At 39.8% G+C, this 24058-nt stretch overlaps 1 protein-coding gene across 2 annotated transcripts in view; it reads right to left on the bottom strand.

Moving 5' to 3' along the window:
• MYO5C (myosin VC) overlaps nucleotides 1–23857 on the bottom strand; it is a 63382-nt gene extending 39525 nt beyond the window's left edge. Inside the window, exons 1-14 of one of the 2 annotated variants that reach the window (XM_043494675.1) lie at nucleotides 23717–23857; nucleotides 13517–13627; nucleotides 11921–12086; nucleotides 11474–11618; nucleotides 10832–10988; nucleotides 9537–9680; nucleotides 7469–7550; nucleotides 6420–6527; nucleotides 5758–5864; nucleotides 4303–4568; nucleotides 3259–3340; nucleotides 2907–3047; nucleotides 1698–1823; nucleotides 195–278 (exon numbers count right to left, since the gene is read on the bottom strand). In XM_043494675.1, coding sequence (XP_043350610.1) covers nucleotides 195–278; nucleotides 1698–1823; nucleotides 2907–3047; nucleotides 3259–3340; nucleotides 4303–4568; nucleotides 5758–5864; nucleotides 6420–6527; nucleotides 7469–7550; nucleotides 9537–9680; nucleotides 10832–10988; nucleotides 11474–11618; nucleotides 11921–12086; nucleotides 13517–13627; nucleotides 23717–23743 — 1746 coding nt within the window. In that variant the 5' untranslated portion in view covers nucleotides 23744–23857. The remainder of the gene's footprint in view (nucleotides 1–194; nucleotides 279–1697; nucleotides 1824–2906; nucleotides 3048–3258; nucleotides 3341–4302; nucleotides 4569–5757; nucleotides 5865–6419; nucleotides 6528–7468; nucleotides 7551–9536; nucleotides 9681–10831; nucleotides 10989–11473; nucleotides 11619–11920; nucleotides 12087–13516; nucleotides 13628–23716) is intronic. The other variant, XM_038419909.2, reaches the window with a different exon arrangement.
• Between the last annotated feature and the right edge of the window lie 201 nt (nucleotides 23858–24058).

Below are 24058 nucleotides of genomic sequence, written 5' to 3'. Positions count from 1 at the left end.
TTAACTTGCAGTGTCGCTTTGAAATTAAAAGTATACAGTTTGGAATTATTTTAGATCCACTGTAAGAGTTTTAAGGAAAAGCATTCTTAATTTAATAACATTAGATCAAAGTATTTTCATCTTAATCTTTATTCATATTCCACAAGAATTCTGGCATCTCTAGTAGAATAATCAGCCATGATGAATTTACTAACCTTGCTGTTTTTCAAGATGTCAATCAATACTTCATACACTGTATCTCTGTTTTTTTCCAGAAATCCTTCAGATTTGTACTCTACCTGTGCAAAAAAGTGAAATTAGTAATCATAGTGGCAACAACATGAAAAATTAATGAAAAGAAATTCCTTTACCCCTGGGTGGTGGCACTGGGTGCAAATGGGCTGGTCTCAGAGACCTGGTCCAATATTTTTATTATTCCTAACCACTATAGGTAAAATTCTGCCTTTATCAGTTGCATTGTGCCAGATGTATAACCTGCAATTGTAAGAGCTGGGCAAACTGGCTCAATATGCAGCCAGTTGCATTTTTCTTCTGTTTTGATTAGGAACTACATACAGCCCCAGCTACCACATTCAGCAGCCTGCAATGTTCTTGATTGTTAGCAGAGGAACAGCTCCTTGACAGCTGACCACCTTCTCTTAAGGGCATCATGCACATTGAGGTTGGACAGTCCTTCTAATGATCTCATCTCATTTATCCATTGCCTTCTGTTACTCATTTCCCCTGACTTAAGCTCTAAGTGGCCCCTGAAACTGAAAACTAAGTTTCAAAATGTAAATAAAATAAAGATACTAATAAAACCTGATGGTACTAACTGAATGTGTGTCAGTTGGAACCCTGACTATTTTGCTCGTATGTTGTATGCTTTTTCTGCATCCTTAGTCTGAAGTTTTTGGTCTTTTACTCACAAACAAACGATTGTGGGTTCTTTGAGACAGGGACTTCATCTTCCTATCTGTTTGTACAGCACACTGTGGGCCCATAGCTAAGGCTACATTTTTGTCATGGGTTTTTCAGTAAAAGTCACAGACAGGTCACGGGCGGTAAACAAAAATTCACAGCTCGGGACATGTCCATGACTTTTACTATATACCCCTAACTAAAACCTGGGCGGGGGCCATGGGTACTCTGTGGGGGCAAGTCTCAGGGTGCCGTGTGCTGGGGGTGGTGGGCCAGGACCCCTGCTGGTGCTGGAGGGGGAGAGACCAGGCTCCCTACCCAGCGCCATGTGTCTGCAGCTCCGATGGAGAGAGAAGGCCAGGGGGCTCCGCAGGCTGCTCCCGCCACAAGTGCCGGCTCCGCAGCTCCCATTGGCCGGGAACTGCAGCCAAGGGAAGCGGCGGGAGCAGGGCCTGCAGACACGGAGCCCTCTGGCCCATTGGCCTAGGAGCTGCAGAGATATGCCGGTGGGAACCAGGGAGCCCCCGATGTAAGCCCTGCCCCGCACCTCAGTCCCTTGACCCAGCCCCTGAGCCAGCACCAGCCACTGCAGAAGTCATGGAATCTGTGACTTCCATGACCTCCATGACAGACACGCAGCCAATAAATATATAATAAAACAACAACAACATATATTGAATATAGCTTATAAAGATAGCACATGTACAATTCCATTTACATTTTAATAGATTTTTTTCCTTCCTGAATGTTATGTTGGTTGAAAAATGGTGAAATAATACAGTAAAATATACACCTACCTTATCAGCAAAGTGCTGGATGATAAAAGACGTGTTTGACATTTTGGGTTTTTGAAAGAATGGGTTCTTGTTGTTATAATTATTATATAGTTTTTGAAGCCAATTTTCATCAGTCCCCTGAGGTAACTATAAAAAAAACAAGCTGTGAGGCTGTTTAATAAAATACTGTTGGAATGTTAACAATGAGGAAGCTACTTACTACCAATAAATGCTATTCAAGCAACAGACATACAATGTGTTGTGATGATAAATAGCATCTGAGTTTTAATCTCTTTCAGAATAGCCAGAAATCCCCTGGGGAAAACCATTTTAAGAAGAAACAGGGTCTTATAAAGCAGCCAAGGTACATAACCTGAGAAAGTTCTGTAGGCAGCCATGAATCTGCCATGAACGCTGCTCCTTGTTCTGAAAGGGCAGTGGCAACATAATTCCAAATGAGGCATAATTTAGCTGCCCAAGTGATCTATGGCAATCAGGCCAAGAGAATGGTATTGGATGAATCACTGGGCTTGATCAGTAACTTTTTACCATCCTATGCATGGTATGGATTCTGAAAATCAGGTCATAAGTGACTTGCCAAGGTCACACAGAATCACTCTGGATTCTCTTTCCCACGCCTCTCCTTTACCTCTAAGGCTATCCTTTCCCTTTTAGAGGAAGGGCCTCTAGAGGTACGTGGCAGAAGGGAAGGAAAAATGGAGTCAGAAGTGGGCAAAGAAAAAAGGAGAGGAATAGTGAGAAGAGAAGCCTAGATGATGCACAGGGAGCTGAAGGGTGTGTAGAAGGAGAAGAGGGCAGAGATGTAGGACTGGAACAGTCAGGGAGTGCTTGAAAGTGAGGAAAGGAAGCTTGAATTTTATGCAGAATAAGAAAATAAATTAACAAGAGAGCAAATGGTTTTAAACTAAAATAATCAAATAGCGATTCTTTACAACTTTAAGGAGTACCTGTGGCACCTTAGAGACTAACTAAGGTGCCACAAGTACTCCTTTTCTTTTTGCGAATACAGACTAACACGGCTGCTACTGTGAAACCTTTACAACTTTAGAAGACTACAAAGATTCAGAGAATGATTACTGCATCAGCAAGGTGCTCATCTTCTTAATTTAAAAGGAATCAGAATATGGTTTAAACCACAAATTCTGCCTGAAACATAACTTACAGAAATGTTTTCATACCAGTTCATATGTATAACAATTTAAAAATTACCAAGCACTCTTCATCTAGCAGCTCTAAAATGCCCATTTTAGCTTCAATAAGGTCAATGACTGGTTGGTTGTCATAAAAGTCTATTAGAGTCCATGGAATGTCTTCCTTCATGTATTCCTCTTGTTCAAGTTTAAAGACATGCTATTAATGAAAAATGTCAGCATTATGAAAAGCACATGTTAATAACTCAGGAACAAAATATAGGCATTTGGAAAATAGAGGTAAAGTAAAATATTTGTGTAATATGCAGTAAAGTATAGATCTGAAGAAAATCTCTTTTTTAAGTATTGCTAATCTTTATTATAAAGACACCAATCAACACATACAACTGCAGCAAAATATATAAACATACCTGGTTAAATTGTTGTTGCAGTTTTTCATTAGCATAATTGATGCAAAACTGTTCAAAACTGTTCACATCAAAAGTTTCAAATCTGAAATACATTTTAAAAATTAGGGGCAGATATTATTAGATAGGAGAAAAAAAAATTCACGATCACTTAAAAGTGAGTGCTAATGTCCCGATGGGATTTTGAGAGAAAACAGCTGCTTATAAGGAAATTACTTCCTAAACTTTCAGTTTCTTAGCAGAGTAGATGGTGAGGCATGGCTTAACTGAGTAGAGTGTCCTACATGCCTGAACCCTATGCAATAGGCCCTACACAGCTCTCTACATGCCCAAGCAGAGCCTCCCATGCCTACACTGCTATTTTTAGCAGTATTGTGTCCCACTGCCAGAGCCTTTCCCCTCCACAGTGAAAGACTCCAGCAGCAGCGAAAGTCTCCTCTCTTCACGGCTTCCCTCTTCCAGAACCTTTCCCTGCTACTTCCCACTGCTGGAAACGTTCACTGCCTCATATGGCTACACACTGCAGTGAGAGTGGACACAGCCTGCCTTTCAACACAGTATGTAGCTACGTGTACTATACACACCGCTGCAACTGAAGACAAGGTCTTAGACTTAATGACCAAAACCCTGGTGTGCAATGGGGGTGCTCTGTGTTGCAACGGTGGGACAAAGCAACCCTAAAGTTAACGTATCCAGCCATCAGAGGAGCATCATCCCATCTCAAAGTGACAATACAACTTTAAATTGATTTCCCCAAATTTACTTCTGATAAGGTGCATATCGAAGATCAATGTCCTAAGATGTACTAAATCCAAGATCAGTTGTCACCTTGAGACACAGATATTAATATCCATCAAAATAAGAAGTTGCCATTGCCCTTCATGCAAAAGATTTTATGGCGCAGAAGACTGCATCCTTTTGATTAAATGGATGCCAATTCATTGTAGGAAATGCATCATATTTCCCAGATATGTAGGAATAAGAACTGGAAAACAGAGGAGAGTTGTATCATCTGAAAATAATTTTTTTCACCAGAGATAATCTTACCCATAAATGTCCAAAACACCAATAAAAGTGTGCTGCTTTCCAGAAAAATGCAAAGCTTTGTTAATTCTTTCCACAATGAAGTCAAACAGGTGAGAATAGATCTTCTTTGCCAAAGCATCCCTTGCATTAAGAGCTTGGAGTTTTGTCATAGGCTTTATTACAGTCTCTGAGGTAGTGATAATTTTTCGGTGGCACAACCATTGTGCCACTTTGTCATTGTCTAAATCCAGAAGTTCACAGAATATATTGAGATGTTTATCCTCCAGCTTTAAAGAAGAAAAATAAACATTACTAGATCTTATGAAAAGTTTTAACTAATGAATTATTACTAAGACTAAGATTTTGTCATGGGTATTTTTAGTAAAAGTCATGGACAGGTCGCAGACAATAAAACAAAAATTCATAGAAGCCCATGACCTGTCCCTGACTTTTACTAAAAATACCCTGGGGGTGAGGGGGAGGAAAGAGGGACAAACAGAACCCTGCTAGGGCTTGCAGCTGCTCCAGCCCCGCTGCTGATCCTGAAGGCCAGGAACCGCTGCTCTGGTGGCCCTGGGACTGGCCGCCAGTCAGCTGTTTTCCAGCAGCCCTGGGACTGACAGCTACTCCAGCCCTGCCCCAGAAGACATCATAGAGGTCCCAGAAAGTTACGGAATCCCTGACAGAATCATAGCCTTAATTACTGCTTAAAATGTCTGGGTGAAAACCTGGCTCTATTGAACTCAATGCGAGTCCTTGCCACTAACTTCACTGCGGTTGGGATTTCAGCCTATGATTGTTGGTTTGGTTTGGTTTAATTGGTTTTTAATAACACAGGCACTTCTTACACAGGCAAAATTCCTGTTGATGTCAATAGACATTTTTCTAGAATAAGCATCGCTGAAGAGGACCATTTATACAACCAGGGATGGACCAATTAAACTGCATCTCATATGGGCTAGGGACAGCATAGGTGGCTTTAACCTGTCTTATGGTTTCCCTGACCTTGGGATCACCAAATGATGGTGTGGTCCTATGGCACAAATCTGAATGGCCTTGAGGCTGATCTGTTTTGCAGAGGCTGCAAACAGCTCCAAGAGATCATTCTAGCAGCTGCAGATCAGCTGGATGCGGGCACCTTCCCTTTGTTCAGCCCCTTTGTGCCATAAGTGAGGAAGGGGAGTGGCATAAACACCACCAGTTGAGGATTCTGCTGGGCAGGAGGAATCCTAAAGTGGCCTTAGTTTGCCAGGTTTAGGGCTGCTTTATGCACCCAAAAATTGAGACCAAGTATTTTACAAAGAGACTTGGCAAAGAATGCTCACAAGGTAGATTGTCCCAAGACAGCCTGTAACATGGAGATAGAGGAAGGACGTGACAGGTAGCTGGGGAAGATACGAAAGGATTGGCAATAACCCACCAAATAAAGAAAACTAAATATAATTATTCAAATATTTGAATGAGCGAATGTCTTACACTGACTGAAGATTTTTCATCACCGACAGCCGTCATTTGCACATTGCCTAAGTGTAGGATGGCTGCCAGTATTTTAAAAACATCCATCTGCAAATCCTCCTTCAGACCTTAAAAAAAAATCCCTACTCATTTGAAATACTCAAAGCAATAAAAACATCCATTAATAAAAAGCATGCTCTAGGAATACTTGCAATGCTATATATAATCATTAGCGATTCTATAAGGACTTGGTGAAGACACTGCTGGTTGCTGTGCAGAGCTATAGCTCTGCCTACTCTCTGCCCTCCCCATCCCCAGAGAAGTAATTAGGGACAAATCCCTGTACTTTCCTGATTGGTGCAGGGACAGTTCCACTTTGCCCTTCAATAGATCACACAAGAGAGTAGGAAGACTCCTTACTTCCTTTCCTCCACAGCATGCCAGCCTGAGGCCAAGTGAGACTCTAGCTCTAAGTAATTTATACCACTAACAATGAAGACCAATTGCTAATAGCTAGTTAATGCTGCCAAGTCCCATTAAAGCAAATAGAAAAACAGCAATTCCACAGGTAACTACTACACATTCTCCCTAGTTTTTATCAAAACTTATTTGTCATTGGTCATTTCAGAGCCAAGCTCGCTTTGCTAGTTTATCAATATGTGTTGCCAAGGATTCTCATTTACCTAGTAGAGTGAACGTCTTCTGGGTCTCCATCATATCTGCTCTGTCATCGACTCCTTCAATAACAGTGTTGCCGCCCATTCTTGTATAATTAAATTCTTCTGCATGCCCTATAGATGGAAAGTAAAACTTATAACAATTAACGTACTTGGTAGTGGTAGAGAGTCTTTCATCAATAGGCCAGTAGCTATGAATGAAAATGGAATGAAAGCTGTTACCATCTGATAGTTCTTCTAAAATGAGCTCATGGTCTTCGTGTACTTCTGAAATAAACAGGAATCCACATAGCAAAACCAGTACAACTGATACTAACCGACACCCCTTTTGGAAATCTAACAGAGGGCTAAGGATTGATTGGTAGGGAGACGAACCCTCTTGAGGCTGGTCCTCCAGATTGCAATTTAAGCTCACATGGAGCTTGTACCATGTCGCTGCTCTTTGGACAAATAAAGAAGCCTTCACTCCCCAGGACTGTCAATATGGCATCCTTCACAAGCATATTCACTAAATAAAGTGTTAAGAGTATGATTTTCAAAGACACCTAAGGACCGGATCCTACACCTCTAAAGTTAATAGAAGCTTTGCCACTGACTACAGTAAGAAGGTTCAAACCCTAGGCAACTTAGAGTATGTCGACACTGCGATAAAAAACCTGTGGCACCAAGTCTCAGAACCTGGGTCAGCTGTCTCAGGTTCGCAGGGGTAGGGCTGTGGGGCTAAAAATTGCAGTGTTATGTTCAGGCTCAGACTGGAGCCTGGGCCCTGAGACCTGCTCCTCCCGTGAAGTCTCAGGCTCCAGCCTGAGCCAAAATGTCTACACTGCAATTTTTTAGCCCTGGAGTAGGAGGCTCATGAGCCCGAGACAGCTGACATAGGCCAGCCACGGTCATGCCACGGGACTTTTATTGCAGTGTAGACATACATGCTGGCCCACAGGTCCCACTGAAAGTCAGTAAGATTTGTGCTCTCAGAGACTTAGGACTCTTAAAAATCCTACCCTTAAAATGTAACACTGCAAAGGTGAAGAACAGATTACTTTCTTGAGACATACCCAATTTAAGGTGCTTAAATTCTGGTTGCAGAGCAGAAGCACACAGCTGGTAGAATATGTGGTAATTTCGTTCATTCTCTGACTGCAAATGAAAGAAAAGGAAACCATTATACTGGAGAAAGAAAAATAAACACGGAAAACATGTGGCATTTGACTATAATTGTAGAAGAGTGAATGATTACCCAAGTGTAAATTCTATTGCAATCTAGTTTGAGTCAAACATTGCCTATGCTAAAATGGATATGCTTTTAGAATTCAGCAAGTACCTTGGCTGTGACAAAACCAAGTGCACTTCCTCTGCAAACCCGCATGTCAGTGTGCAGAGTTCTTTGCCAAAACTGTTACTTTAATAATTGATTCAGGTAAAAAACTAACAAGGGCTGGCAAATATAGCAATGAGCGCTGCTTCCTTTGGGAGTGCTAACTGAAACATTATTCACAGAAAGTGGAAAGCTCTCAAGACTATTTTTTATAACCATCTGTTGGGTACAGAGGTAGCTGTTCTCAGTACCTGAGAAGTTATAAAAACACAACTACAAGCAAGTAGTAAAATGTTTTGTTTTGTGTGTGTGGTTTTTTTAAACAAAAACAACCAACCACCAGATATTTTCCATGCTATTTTAGCGCCATCATTTCACAATACCCTAATGACTGACATAATTAGCCCCTGAACTTGCAAACACAAACACAAATTTAACTTTACATATATGAGAGTAAAGTGAAGTATATTCATAAGTGTTTGCAGGATTAGAGCCTTAGAAAAATAGGTTAAATAAGATTCCACAATGCTACAATTTTTGCACCTCAAAGTTTAGTGTTAACGACAACCTGTTTTGTCAATTTAACCTTAAAAGGATTTCACCTATTATGTGTTACTGAAAAAGCTTTACGTTTCCAATGTGCTTCTATTAACACTGGCTTTATTAGGGCAATTAAAAAAATCCATCTGATCATTTAAGGTATCTAAAATTAATGAGATCGTTGATCACTTATATCTAACTTCTATTATAAGAGAAGAATTTCAGTTGATTATGCCACCCCAAACAAACACTATGCCTTCCCAAAGTGAGAAGAGGAAATTTTGCTAACCAAGTTGCCAAAATCTCACTTTGGATGGAAGTTTTCTAATACTGTTGTAGCTTGGATAGTGCCTAAGTTTGTCAATCGCTCAAACTATTCAGTTTGAAGAGCACTCTATCTAAGTACTTAGATAACCCATCACCATACCACCTGAGAAGGTTCAAAGTATTTACTTTCATCTTCCACTTAAACCTGTCCAAACAAGTGACATAATCTAGCCAAGCCTCCAGTGTGACAACTTGAAATTTGAGAATGAAGCAACACAGGTTTTGCTAGGGGAAAATAAGTTACATTCTGGTTTGCTGTACCATCTAAACTACTTGAAAAACAGGAATAATGTAAATTTCAGTTAAGTAAACTTGCAGGGAATTTTTGCCCTTATCAAATTCCTTAGCTTCATCTCCATTGTGTATTCCAATATCATCACCATTATTTCTTAAATAATGCAAATAAAACACACAACTCATGCACACTCATTCCTTCTCCCCCCAGAGTCTGCTCTATACCACAATCTGAAATACTGAATTTCAGAATCTACACAAGCCACCTAGTAAGTTCTCATTTTTATGCCACTATTAGGAATGACTCTAAAATAAGCTCCATTGCCCAGAGAGGCCAATGTACCACACAGAGCAGCCGATCCCACAACTCCTCCTCCTTCTACCTTGGCCCTGCCTTCATCTTGGCCGCACAGAGCAGACTTCTATTTTTGTGGCTTGGAGAGGAGAAAAACAACAACGTGATGATATTGGTGGGAACACAATGTCTCACTGCCTTTCTGCTCTCCTCCCTATGGTGTAAGCAGAGAAGGAATATATATCCCTAAATAACATTGGTCTCCTATTCCAAACAAAGGTACACTCTAAGATTAATACAAATTATGCAAAACTTCACCTACCGCTTTTAGTATAATGTTAACAAAGTTAAGAGAGAGTTGTACAACAGTGATTTCACTGAAGTTGGCTTTTTTAAACTTTATTTCACTTACTTGAAAGACAACTCTGGATTTCTCAAGCAGGTACGTCCTCATGTTGGCTCCAATGATTTGGTGTATCTGATCAAAACTGATTTCAGTGTACTTCCCGAACCGACTGCTATTATCGTTGCGTGTTGTTTTCGCATTGCCTACAGCCTATGAACATGGTGAACCTCTTTAATGCCCACTTTGTGTCAACAGAATCAATCATGCTGTCCAGTTTTCAAATGTGAACATCTAAAGAAGAGTAACTCTCTCAAAATATGACTTGGGCACATAAAACTTTGGGCATTTATGCATCTAAGGATCAATTCAAACATCCAGAAATGGGATTTGGATGTTCTATTATGAGGCCCAAGTCTGGAAATTGCTTGTCTAGAGACTCTGAGCCTAAAGTAACATGCATATATTAAACACAATTCTATACAAACTAAGCACTAACATAAATAAGTCTCCTTTGTGGATGGGTTCTCAACCTTTTTCTACCCACAACTATAAAACCACCCACTTTTCTCCTGTAACCATATACCCAAGAATCTTTCCTGCTGGTGCAGACAAAATAATAAAACAACCCGCCCACTTAGTGCAATATACAAAAATTTGTTTATTTTTCAAAAGTTTTTTGTGATGCTGTGTGTGTGTGTCAATTTGAAAATTTACATTTCAAATATACATAAAAAGATAAAGGCAAACGTTTTCAAGTTTGGGTTCCAAAATATAGAACCTAAATAAAGTGGCCTGATTTTCAGAGGTATTGAGATTCTAATCTCACTCAGAAATTGGAGAGAGATGTGGGTGCTCAGAGCTTCTGAAAAATCAGACCTGTGATTTGGATGACTTAATATGGATTTCCATCTGCCATCACCTAGACTGAGTTCAAGATCACCTACAATTATCCATTAATGCCCACGTTAGATAGTGTTGTTGCTGAGTTATTACAGATGGTTGCAGTTAGAAAAGAAGGAATTTTTTTTTAAAAGGTGGTTAAAGGAGAAGATGGTGAGATGAAAAATGTGACAGCACAAAACTGCAATAAAACAATAAGTATAGCCCACTGGATACAGTTATATACATTATACTCAATACTTCACATAAGCAAGAAAATGAAACATATTTGTGACACAGAAAAAAGTGCACATATATGTAGCAGAGCATGTCACAGGATTGGGCTCTTAATATGTATACAGTTTACTAAGAGTTACTGAATACCTGGAATGCTCATTGACTTCTACCATAGGAGCTCAGCAACTTTCAGGATTCAGCCTTTAATGAGTATAAAGTCCCTTTACTTTCATCTTTAAATTTACCTCTGTTATTGGGTTGGATGCCAGTACTTTATCCTCCACGTGCGCATTGCTGTTTGACTTACTGACTGTGGCAAAGTATCTCATAGCATATCTAGCAGACACAGTTTTTCCAGCTCCTGATTCTCCACTGACGATAACAGACTGATTCATGTTGTTTCTAAAACAGAATGATAAGAAGGAGATTTTAAATATCTTGCTGGTCTATATATATATATACACACACACACACACACACACACACACATATGCATGGGATAAATGTTATCGTGACCAGCACCACTGCCAGCTTCCATCTTCTCCTTGGTCTTTTGGCTTCTCCTGTTTTGTTTGTCCCTTGCAGGCTGTAGTCAACACAAATCACTGAGCTAGGACCACCTTTGTCCTTTCCCCGTGAGAGGTATTAAGAAGGGAGTGTAAATTCCAGAAACTCTTTACCCCTCAGCACCTCTCCTCAGAGGTTACAAGGTTCTCTTCTCTTTGAGGATGGGCTGCATGAAATTATCCAGATAAAAGGAATCTTAGCTGCTTGGACATTTACAAAACAAAATTCAATTACTATTATTTTGTTACATTATTTGCCATCAGATTTTTAAATTATGTTTTAGAAGAAACAAGTGTTAAACAAATGAAAACAGACAATACCTTGCCATTTGTTTGTAAGCCTCTTCCGCTACAGCAAATATATGTGGATCCATATCCCCCATGTTCTGCCCACTATATGCATGGATAATGGCATCCCCATATATTGGCAACTGTTTATAGGGGTTCATTGCAACCAAAATGATTCCTATGAAAAAATACACAGTACAAAATCAGATGCATCATCCCATTTTCTACAATACCTAGCAAAAGGTAAGATTTTGAAACTAGGAACCACAAGATATTCATATCTGAACTAACCACTACGCAAGAGCCTGATCACTGAAGCAGTGCTTACTCATGCATAAATCACCCTGGCTTCAAAAAAACTTAATTAACAGATTTCAGGAAAACATAATTCTGATCCTATTGTACTTTCAGCAGCAAGAATTGAAACTTTTTAAAATTTTTTGTTTGTTTACCTGAAACCCTAGGTTTGTCTTTACGTACCACTATAAGTGTAGATAAGTTTTGACTCCACAAAACGAACTCTAAGATTGTGTAGAACAGCAGGTTCATGGAGATAGCTAAGTGCTGTGAGATCATTTTCACCAACAAGTATGTCAGGATTTCGTAGAGGTGGCAAAGGTGCTGGATCAACAGGGTATTTCAATTCCTGACAATACAAATTACATGAAACGCACGCGTAAATACATATTGAACTTTTTGGCCACCTTTGTCCGAACTGTTGCATGGATGATGGATCAGCGCCTGATCTTGCATTTCATGAACATCAGTTAACTTCCAATGACATCCATGGTCATTTTAGTGTACAATGAATGCAAGATGGGGCCCCTCAATGTCTCATAAAAAAAAAGGCTTATTTTCTCTCTCTCTCTAATATATTGTACTGAAACATACCAAGTGTTTTTTACATGAAGCCTCTTCAATCAATAAAGAGAATGAGAGGTTTAAATTAGACAAACTCTGCAGTAGTTTAAATGCAATTTAGGGAGCAAGAGTGTAGCTGGAGTGTCCTTTTGCCCAGGTGTCCCAGGTGCTGGAATGGCCTATGGTCTTACAGGCAGCTGGTCTTAAGTTAGCGTCTAAAGACAGCTCTAACTTATCACAAACCTTTGACTAGATTGGGAACATAAAGATGAGATAAAGTTACCTTTTCGTTCCCCACAAGTCCTAGAAAATCTGGGCCCTAATCTTCAAAGCCCTCTGTGGGATTGACCCAAATAACCCACGGAAGCCCCTTGTTCTATATGATCCTGTCCTTGTATAACAGCTACAGTCTATTTGAACAATAGAACTGTCATCCTGAAGAGTGACATGTGTGCGCAGGAGAGGCAACTGGCCAATGATTGTGGAATGTGTTTCCCAAAGAGCTCAGAATAACCCTGGACCTCACTGCCCTTTGAAAAAAATGTAACCCTCCACTTTTCTGACCTTCATTTCCTTCAATAACTCTGCTTTTATCACATTTTTTAAAAAGAAGTCCTTATAAAATGGGAAAAGGAAAGAGAAACACAGTAATCTTTTTGTGTTCACATAAACAAATTTGTAAGCTGCACAGATACCAAGGTGATGGGTGCAGTATAACAACTTACAAAGAGCTTCACTCCCATCTCTGTCCTTGCACCTCAGACAATCAGAGAAATGTACAATAACTCATTCTCAGGCTAGGGAAGTGTTCACAATGTATTTTGGAAAAAAGTAGTGTCACAAATTAGAGGATCATAATAGTGTGGTTCTACTGTATATGTACGATAAATCATATACTAAAGCAATGAGTTTACAAAAAAAATTATGGACAAGCTCCTCAGCGAACTCCATAATTGGCATAGCTCCATTTTCCCTTCTCAGTGCAATAGGGCATACACGGACAAGCACTGGATGGTAAAATTAAGCTCTTTACATTTTGTTAGGGGATTGCTACTTACTGTATAGTTTTAAATGGCTAGAAAATCCTAAGATTGCAAGAAAATCAAGAACATGTTACTGGCCACAGTCAGAAACAGCATACTGGATTACATGGACCAGTGATCTGATTCAGCCTCTCATTAAAAATTGAAATAACTATGTGTATTTTTTCCTCACAGTTCCATCTTCTAATAGTAGGTGAAGCACATGGTCTCCTGTTTTGTAGTTCTTTGTGATTTCAGCAGACTGCCAAACTTCTTCATTATCAGGGATCCAAACCCTGTTGTACTACAACAGAAGAATAAAAGATAAGCATTAACTCTGATGCTATTTAAGGAACAGACTATCTTAAACATACATTTGCCAGATTTCTTTTGAATGTGATCTAATGGTTAAAATACAGGGCTGGGAGGCAGGACTCCAAGGTTTTATTCCTGGTTCTACTATGGATTTACTGTGTTGCCATAGGCAAATGCCTTGTGCTTTAATTATATTTGTAAAAGAGGTATACAGTGTAACCTCAATTATCCAAATATCTCAGTGGTGCTGGCTCAACAGAGTTTCAAGTAAGCAGGAACAGATAGCAGGAAGCAGATCATTCTCAGTTAAGGACACTGAAAAGAGAGTAAAATCATGCTTTAGCAGAAGCTCTGATTCTAAGAAGGAACCACAAGTATCTCTGCTATAAGTATGTAAGTATTACACAAGTCCAGGAGTCTTATTCTGTAGGATTTACATGATCACTTCCTTAAAACAACGTAAGGGGAGATTTAATTTAGGAAACATTTTGCAAAAGAAAATACCTATACAGTTACTTTTCTTTTTATATGATTAAAGAACAAGCTCCACAGAATAATCTCTCCAGTCCCTGAAGACAGACTTCAAAGCCTGCTGGCTAGTTTCCCTATTTATAGCCAGCCAGCTAGCTCCCATAAGGCCAGCTGGTTCAGCAGGAATCTTTCACACTTTAGGCATTTTAGCTCAGCCCCAGAGTTAAAGCACTCTGCCCTAAAAGCACCTTATGCTTGATGTGCACTGCTGAAATAGATGTCTTTATTTGTTTAAAGAACTGAACAAAATTCTTTGTAGAAGAGTTGTGAAACAATGTTTATTGAAGTGTTCGGAGCGCCTCAAAAGTAATACTGCTACTTAGGTGCAAAGTATTACCAACATATAACAACTTGCTGTGATACCTGTAGATCTTAAATATGCTTTAGTCATGAGACTAAGGGCTAAGCAGAGCAGATGTTCCTGTATAAACACTCGCTTAAAAGTATAAAACTCAAGTTATACAACAAAAGTAGGAGTGTGTCCAGCTGCCATCAGTAGAGTATATACCGTCTTTCTCTCTCCAGCGCGCTACACTACTGTATTTATTAGAGAATTTCATTTAGAAACAATGCCGTTCTACATTTATAATAATATCCACTGCCACTTTAAATAATTATCAAAGACATGATTATCTCTGTTGTTTATATTGGAGTTTGCTGTGGCACAGACCATCTGTTCTTCCTGTGAAGTCATAATGCTTTGTTTATGGCATCATAGTCATCTCCATAGCAACAGACTGATGTTAACCACAACAGCATTATGACTTCACTGAAAGCACAAGCAAAACTAGCAACAGACTAAGGTGAGAAAATTCTTATCTGAAGTACTCATCTCTCTGACAGCAGTCAGGGAACAGAAATTATGTAGAAGTCCTTTTGTACCAATGATCTCCCTGTACAACTTTGCTTCTGTGTGACTCTCTCTTTACAGCACTACTGCTGATTCATTTAAACTAAGAGGCATTCTGTTACCTGATTACTGCCACTAAATCGGATGTGTGAAACCAGACAAGAGTTGAAACTAACCACTGACAAAACAACCAAATCTCTACTTCTATTCTTCGTGTGACATAAGAAATACAGGTTTCAGAGTAGCAGCCATGTTAGTCTGTATTCGCAAAAAAAAAAGCAGTACTTGTGGCACCTTAGAGACTAACAAATTTATTAGAGCATAAGCTTTCGTGAGCTACAGCTCACTTCATTGGATGCATTACGATGCATCCGATGAAGTGAGCTGTAGCTCACGAAAGCTTATGCTCTAATAAATTTGTTAGTCTCTAAGGTGCCATAAGAAATACAGTATCATGATAGTAATCTACACTTCCACAATGTCTTCTAGCCAAGGATCCTGAAGCACTTTACAAACACTAAACCCCAAAAAGAATGAAGCCTCAAAATATGTCTATGGGGTAGGGATCATCGTGTCCATTTTACAGATGGGATAACTGAGGCACAGAGAGATGAAGTAACTAGCCTATGATCTCTCAAAAGGTATGTGGCAGTGGCAAAAATAGGATCTTGGGGCCCTATTTTCCTGCCACAGGATAAAACTCCCATTGAAGTCAACAGAAGCTCCTATATTTATGTCCTGCAGCAGATTGGTCTCCTGTTTCCTAGTGCTGTGCTTTGCCTTTAAAGACCACCCATCCTCCTCCCCACATTAAAAAAAAGAGAAATAATATCAGGATAACCCTTTATTTTAATAGGCCACCATAGAGGACTATCAGACTTCACTAGGGGAAACCAATGCAAATGCTGAAAATCAATACTACTGAATGAATTTGAACAGCACTGATTAACGGCTTTGACATTCTGAATGCAGACTGGCTATTGTAGTGCAGGGGAAAATTTACCCAAACTAAGTATATCATCAACATGAAAGCCTGAAAAATTACCAATTATAAAAAAAAACCCAGGGTTCTTGCTATAATTTTCTGAACCAAACAAGCAACTTATTAGTGAAGCATAACAAAAAGGACATGCCAAAGTTTGAAATGCTGATTACATTTGAAATCATTCATTCCTAATTGCTAAACTTTCCTTTTCAAACTTTTGTATTCAGTAATTGAGCACTGACTAGATTTTACCCATTACAGAAAAAAATCCTATAGCAAAGAGAACTTTAAAGATCGGCTTTACAGTTTCATAGATTAGAATTCAGATCTTACACCTTAATGGAGTACTCATTTCAGAGTAGCAGCCATGTTAGTCTGTATTCGCAAAAAGAAAAGGAGTACTTGTGGCACCTTAGAGACTAACAAATTTATGTGATCATAAGCTTTCGTGAGCTACAGTTCACTTCATCGGATGCATCCGATGAAGTGAACTGTAGCTCACGAAAGCTTATGATCACATAAATTTGTTAGTCTCTAAGGTGCCACAAGTACTCCTTTTCTTTTTATGGAGTACTCATGTAATGGAATTTTTTTTTGCACTTTAGAAACTTGCTGGTTGTAACATTGAGAACACAGTACGATTTTGTATGGGTAATACTTCCTGCAAGTATTATTGTGCATAACAAGATAGGATGCATTCACGTTATGCATCAGACTAACATTCCAGAAATGATTAATAGATTCCAAGGCCTCAAGGGACCATTGTGATGATTTAGTGTGACCTCCTGTATAAAACAAGCCACAGAACTTCCCCAAAACAATTCCTAGAGTAGATCTTTTAGAAAAACATCCAAATTTTATTTTCAAATTGTCAGTGATAGAGAATCCACGACAAGCCTTGCTACATTGTTCCAATGGTTAATTTTCAGTTAAAAATGTATACCTTATTTTCAGTCTGAATTTGTCTAGCTTCAACTTCCAGTCAATGGCTTGCGTTCTACCTTTGTCTGCTAGTTTGAAAAACCTATTATCAAATATTTGTTCTCCATGTAGGTTCTTATAGACTGTACTCAAGTCACCCCTTAACCTTTTCTTTGTTAAGATAAACAGATTGAGCTCCTTGAGCCTATCACTATAAGACATGTTTTCTAATCCTTTAATCATTCTGGTGGCTGTTCTCTGAATCCTCTCCAATTTATCAATATCCTTCTTTTTTACAGCTGCCTTCACTTCCCCTCTAAAACAGGCTAGTTTTTTAACCACTAATATAGACTTCTTCCTCAGTTGTGAGATTGTGGCATTTTGGGCATCTAGAAGGGTGTTCTTAAACAATTCCCAATCATCACTCACATATTTTTGGTTAAATTCTTCCTACCAGGTGATTTGGCTCATAATTGTTTTCAACTTTGCGAAAATGGCCCTTTTAAAGAAAAAAGTTTCTATATACTATATATATATATATATATATATATTACTGATCTAGATTTTAATCTATTTGCACATTATAAATGTTATCAAGTCATGATCCCTTGTAGCACAGCTACCATTAATTTTTAGTTCAGTAATCACTACCTCTTTATTTGTCAATATGATACGGAGACCAAAATAGTAGCAATGATTTTGAAATTCTCAGCTCTAGCACTTATAGCAAAAACACACTCTACAAAATGAAATAATGCCATGGCTGACAATCTTGTTAAGATCCACTGTCAGGGTTTACTTCCAGAAAATTTCAGGCCTCCCTCATGCCCCAATGGTTTCTTATACCAACTCTTTCCTTAAAGACCCCTCTCTGCCCACCCCCTTAATATAACAGTAAATAAAACCATAATAAATAATGGATCTTCTGTTAAAAAATATGCTGAAATCTCTTCCATTTTGTGGTGCAGATTAAGACCATTTGTTGGTTTTCCCTTACCTTTCTTTCTTAAAATCTTGAGGCGGGGGTTCCAAATCTTTTTCCATACTGTGTACTATATCTTAATAGAGAGAGTTTGTTCTTCCAATTTGTTATGACTTAACATGCCTATGACAACTGCTGCAACTGCTTACGTGGAAAAGCAACATTAATAAAGTATTTAGGCTGGTATTTGCAAAGGTGTCTAAGGGAGTTAGGACCCCAATTCCTATTGAATTTTAGTGGGATCTAGATCCTAACTCCTTTAGGCTCATTCGAAAATCCCAGCCACAATGCACATTTCCATGTCTTTAATGTGATAAGTATTTTTTCCTTTGAGAAAAGAAGAAAAAGGACAGAAAACATCACTGTCAACCTTTGGTCTTCACTTCATCGTCCCTTGGACCTGCTCTGCTTCATCCCCTGTGCCTCTTTGGACAGACTATCCAGAAGAGAAACATGTGCACCGAAACAATCATCATATTATTTTTTGTTCTTGTTTTTTAAACAGTTGTTCACAAAGACCCTGAAGTGAAATCCTGGCCTCACTGAAATCAGTGGCAAAACTCGCATTGACCTTCATAGAACCAAGACTTCACCCAGATACTTTTTTCCTCCTGCTACTCTGGATATAGTGCTTAGCTGCCTTATTCCCACTTCCCCATGCCATTTGTCTCCTACTGTCAGTGGGTTCCAGTCCCTGTTTTCTCTCCTCCTCCTTTGTAGCAGTGATCCCTAGGAGAGCCATGTAGGCTGAATCCTTATTTCCAAGCTACTTTAGAGACATCCAAGCTTTCAAAAGACCACTAATGAGAATATTCTCTAAAAGGTGACCTGGAAAGGATTTTAGAAAAATGGTTTTGTACCAATTTTGCTTCTACGTGATATATAAAAAACATGTCTGAATCCTCCCCTTTTTCAAGTCATCTTTCCAGGACTCAGGAATAGCTGGTAAGAGACCATATGCGGTGCAGGCACTTCTCGGAAAGCATTATCTTTTTCTCCAGAATCACAATTTTAATTTAAAAAAAAGGTAACTGTCTAGCTTATATGCTGCCAAAGAAAACCTCAATAATGTGAATTGAGTGTAAATGAAGCAGAGGTAAGTCTGCAGAGAACCTGGAAAAATAGTTCTGTGAGGTGCCCCATTCATCTCAGTGAAGTGTTAACTCAGATGTCCAGGGATTATCATTTGAGAGAGAGAGAGAGGGGGTCACATATCTGCTTCTTTTCATGCCACTAATGAGATGGTGTTTGGGAGATACTACTACTGACTTCTTTTCCTCTAATCAGGTGGTGTCCCAGGAGCCTACCAGAATCTATGGACATATTCAATCCCTTCCAAGGGGGAGCAAGCTCAAGGAGCCTCATGGAACCTACCATATTTTGAATATCTGCATAATCTTGTGAGTAGCATCTTATTTTGGTGACTTGCATGGGCAGAGTTTATTTTGTGGGTGAAGCTCAGAAAAGTATCACCACCTTTTCCCCCAGCATCTAACCCCTGACAACCATCATTAAGAAACTTGATGATACCACACATAACATTTGGTGAACACCCTTCAAACTTTCAATGCCCTTCATGAGTCCATTTGATGATGCCCACAAAATAAGGAATATTTTGCATATTATTAAGAAGATCTGCAAAGTCACAGAAGTCTTTCTTGATCAACTACAAACCACAGTAGTGAAAATATTTTTGCCTAAGCGATTAAAGATAACCCCCAAATCAAATTACTGACACATTTTATACCCAAATAAAAGGTGTTATGTAATAAGATATACGAAGAAGAAATTTTAACTAGTTCCTTGTCTTGAAATACTAGGCTAGACTTTCACTTTTATCGTTGCCACATACGTTGATTTCATGGGTATTTAAGATACTGTATACATATTTACATATGCTAAAAGAGCATTTTAATAAATATTATTCTAATCAGACCAATAATATTATAATCAAACAGCCTAGCCCAGATGGAGTGTGACTGTATGTGAGAAACTAAACTATGCTTATGTAAAGAACAAAAAAAGCATGTGACCAAAGTATTCTTCAGAAAGGAACCTGCAGTTCCAGGTGCCTCCATGGGTAACTGTAATCTGCCAGCTTAAGGTCGGTTTAATTGAACCCTACCTTACAAGTAAACACAGAGAGTTTACTTATTCTCCTTTAAAGTTACACCCAGTCTTCCCCGCCTGCATGACACTATGCTGGATTCAAGAATAGATTGTGTTCTTTTAGGTTCTCAAAAAGAATTTTAGCCACTCAGAAAGAATTACTTATGTGCAAGTAATAAGAGGAATGAATATAGTCAGTCCAGAGATCTAGAGGTAAACTTGTAATGACATTATGTATTATAGCAGAACAGAGATATTTGATTATAAGTTAATAATATACGGACACAGTGTTTACCGTGGTTATTTAAAGAAAAAAGTTAAACGGACAAATTATTTACCATGACATTATAGTGACTGGGGAAAAACAGAAAGTAAATTATAAAAACAAAAAATTCAGTTTACATTTTGAAGAATAAATTTCCCCTTTAGCTTCATGAATGACCAATTATATTCAAAGTTTACCCCAAAGATGAGAGCTGATATTCTGTATTTCAAGGTACTTATTTCAGAATTGCCTGAATGGCTAGTTTAGCTTGTTGGGACTTCTGTATAAATAATACCTTGTACTCCCCCAAATATAACAATATCAAAAGTTTCAAATAAAAGTACTCTTCCAGGATACCCACTTAGGAATTTTAAAGCCTACTTAGATTACTTCAATTCATGTATATAATATCTGAAACATGAGAGAGCTTTTAAAAATAATCTGAGGAACAAACTGCATACCCTTGGAATGAACTGCACTAATTTGAACAAACAAATTAAAACATACACAACATACATATATGAGTGTCTGTGGCCAATGTGCCTTTAACCCAAAGATGCCCTACCCATAGTAAGCAATAGTAAATCCGTAATTCTTCTTCTCTTCTATACTGAAGCAAGAAGAGATGAAATACTCTTCAGAAACTTTAGCTCCCCAAATAGCCCCCTCAAGGATTGAACTCACAACCCGGGGTTTAGCAGGCCAATGCTCAAACCACTGAGCTATCCCTATTACCTTTTCTTTTTCAAATTACATAAAAATGTTAATTGCATTCTTATGTGTCCTACAGAGCTGTATACTGATATTACCCTTATCCTGCTCCTTAGATGCTGATTGTATTTTGTCTCATTAGTCATGTTGTTAAAATTTTCTGTACATGTCTGGCTGTCACACTTTTTACTGTATAACTATATGTTCATAGTCAGAATACCAATTCATGTATACTATTTTTGAAAATAACAAATACAAGTACGATCATTTTGTACAAATTGTGCCAGATTGTGTCTTGGTCTTGGATATAGCTAAATGTTTTAGATATGTCTAAAGAGGCACTTCTTCTACCAGGCCCCAATATACTGAACCACACCAGAGGGCGAAGGGAATGAGAGATTGATTTAATATTCTAAGTTAAAACTTCCATGGGTTTCCTAGTGCATCTTGTCTTATCCATGGCTGTTGGCCTTATTTTGCAAATACTTATGCGCATGCTTTACTAAATGGACTACGCACATGCTTAAAGTTAAGCACATACTTAAGCATTTGTAGGAGTGAGTGAGCTGTAGCTCATGAAAGCTTATGCTCAAATAAATTTATTAGTCTCTAAGGTGCCACAAGTACTCCTTTTCTTTTTATGGGGATGTTTTTTAGATTAAGATTTTTGAGATAGATTTCTTTCTTTAGATCTTTTATAGCGCTGACTGCGTATTCAGAGCTGAATAATAAAAAAAAAGTGTCACCAAATATTAAGCCTTATTTTTTTTTCTGACCTTAACAATGTAACAAATAAATAAACATGGTTTAAGTAAAAATTTCCTCAGCGCCTGATAAAGCCAGGTTAAAAACCTATTTAGAGGCACTGAGTGGAAAATAACCAAAAATTCAAAAATAATGTATGTTCTGTTCTCTCAATATTTAAAAGCCTCCCCACTAGCTTACTGAAATTAATTACAAATACATTTAGTTATGGAATAGCTGTTCAGTATAATGTATTAAACACAATTTATGAGGAAAAAGTAATCAATATGTAATGATCTAGGGAAGCCACATCCTGTTTCGTTTAAAATGATGGGAATCTAGAGTAATTCTGTTGACTGCAATGGAGTTACTCAGTGTTCACACCAGCCTAAATGAGGGTACAGCTCTGTATTAGGAACAGAGAATTTTCCATACAGGATCAGATAGATAGTTAGCCCCTTAAAACTAGTCTCCTGGCTGGCCCACTATCACCATAATATCCCCAATGATGTACTTGTCTGTGGCTTGTGCAGTGGTAGCCAGGAAGCTGCACCCAAGGATTCCTCCAAACAAGGGGAATCCCTCATACAACTGGATCCGCTGGATTTATGTTCTGCTTTCTGTCTCTAGGGCAAAGCAAACTCACTGGACTTGAGAACTGGCCCCACAGCATGCAAACTGTGAAGTGATCATAACGGTAATAAATACTTTGCACTTGCAGTGCACTTTTCCCTAGATCTAAAGGTGGATAATGCTTATGGATGGGGAAAGGGTGGAGGTATAGGGAAGTGGAGTGACTTGCCAAACCTCATTTCACTATCAGGATCTGGGAACGGAAGCCAGGTTTCATGATTCACAACAGCATTTCACTTCTGTTTCATTATTATTGCCTAGCTGAAGCTCTATATAATTGTGTAAATGTTTGGTTTATTTAGCAAAGCAATTCTGCAGGCAGTCAGACTTGAAGAATCATCCAGGCAGGATAATGAGTGCCTGTCTAAGTGATACTGTGTTATTTTAGTTTAATAAATAACCTATAGAAATAACAGAAACCTGCAGTTTACTAGCCCTGTTCAGTCCCAGGATAATGGTAAATAATAGCTAGTTATTAAAACCAGTCTCTTGGGTGAAAATCATGATTGGAAAAATCATGATATTTTCCTATAACTGGTTTTTTTTTTCTTTTTTCTTTTCAAATCTCAACAGCCTACCACAAATTCAGGGCAACTCTCACCATATCAGGTGCTTTTCTTAATGCCCCAGTTCCTGGAGTCCTGTGATCATGTAAGAAGCCTAGCTTTCATTTAAACGAGTGAGACATTCTAGATCCACTGAAGTCAATGGAAAAACTCCCATGGACTTTGAAAGGGCCAGGATTCCCCCCCCCCGCCCCCAACTTTTGCAGCTGTCATAGTTGCAGAGAAAACCTAGCAGATGTGAAGCCTAGAGCACAAAGAACGGAAGGCAGCTCCAAAGACCCCAAAAAGGTGTGTGTGGGGGGGTTCTTTTAATCTCGTGGTTTTGGGGGGGCTCGACTCCCGGTTTCTGAGGCACTGGGGCTGGCAAGGCTGTGCATTTACTCTCCGGCCCCATACTTTGGAGGCAAAGTATAACCTGAGTCAGGGGTGCAGGAACAATTTGTAGGGGGGGGGGGGGCTGATGGAAACCACGTGTCCGGTGGTTGTTATTAGTACGTCACGCCAGGGGGGGCGGCAGCACCCCCAGCCCCACGGAGCCGAGTTCGGGACCAGGGAGCCTCTGGGGCTGCCCTGTGCCCCAAGCTGGGGGCGCGGCGGGTCTCCCGGGCCAGGCCCAGACACGTTCCCCAGCGGCCGTTCCCAGAGCGGCGGGGCCCCTGCCCTGAGCGCGGCCGCGGCACCGCCCTCCCCAGCCCGCGGGGGCTCCGGGGGCAGCAGGGCCCCGCGCTGGAGGGACGCCGCGGCCCCCCCGGCCTCGCTCGCGCGCGCCCGCCCGGCTCACCTGCGTGTAGAGCTCGGCCAGCGCCATGGGGCCGCCGCTCCGCGCCTCGGGGAAGCAGCCGGCTCGCTCCGCAGCGGGCGGCTCCCGGGCGGGCCGAGGGGCGGCGCCGCGCCAGGTGTGTCCCGCTCCAGCCCCTCCTGAGCCGACACCCGCCCTGCCGCTGGGCCCCCGGGGGCTTCAGCCCCCCCCGGGCAAAGACCAATCCGGCTTCAGCCCCCCTCGAACAGAGACAATCCGGCTTCATCCCCCCCCGAACAGAGACAATCCGGCTTCATTCCCCCCCCGGGGCTTCATCCCCCCCCGAACAGAGACAATCCGGCTTCATACCCCCCCGGGCAGAGA

This window comes from Dermochelys coriacea, chromosome 10 (genome assembly GCF_009764565.3).
Source record: "Dermochelys coriacea isolate rDerCor1 chromosome 10, rDerCor1.pri.v4, whole genome shotgun sequence".
In the NCBI taxonomy this organism is placed as follows: domain Eukaryota; kingdom Metazoa; phylum Chordata; order Testudines; family Dermochelyidae; genus Dermochelys; species Dermochelys coriacea.
Note: the sequence above shows the minus strand (reverse complement) of the source record. Positions and strands in the feature narration are given on the sequence as shown.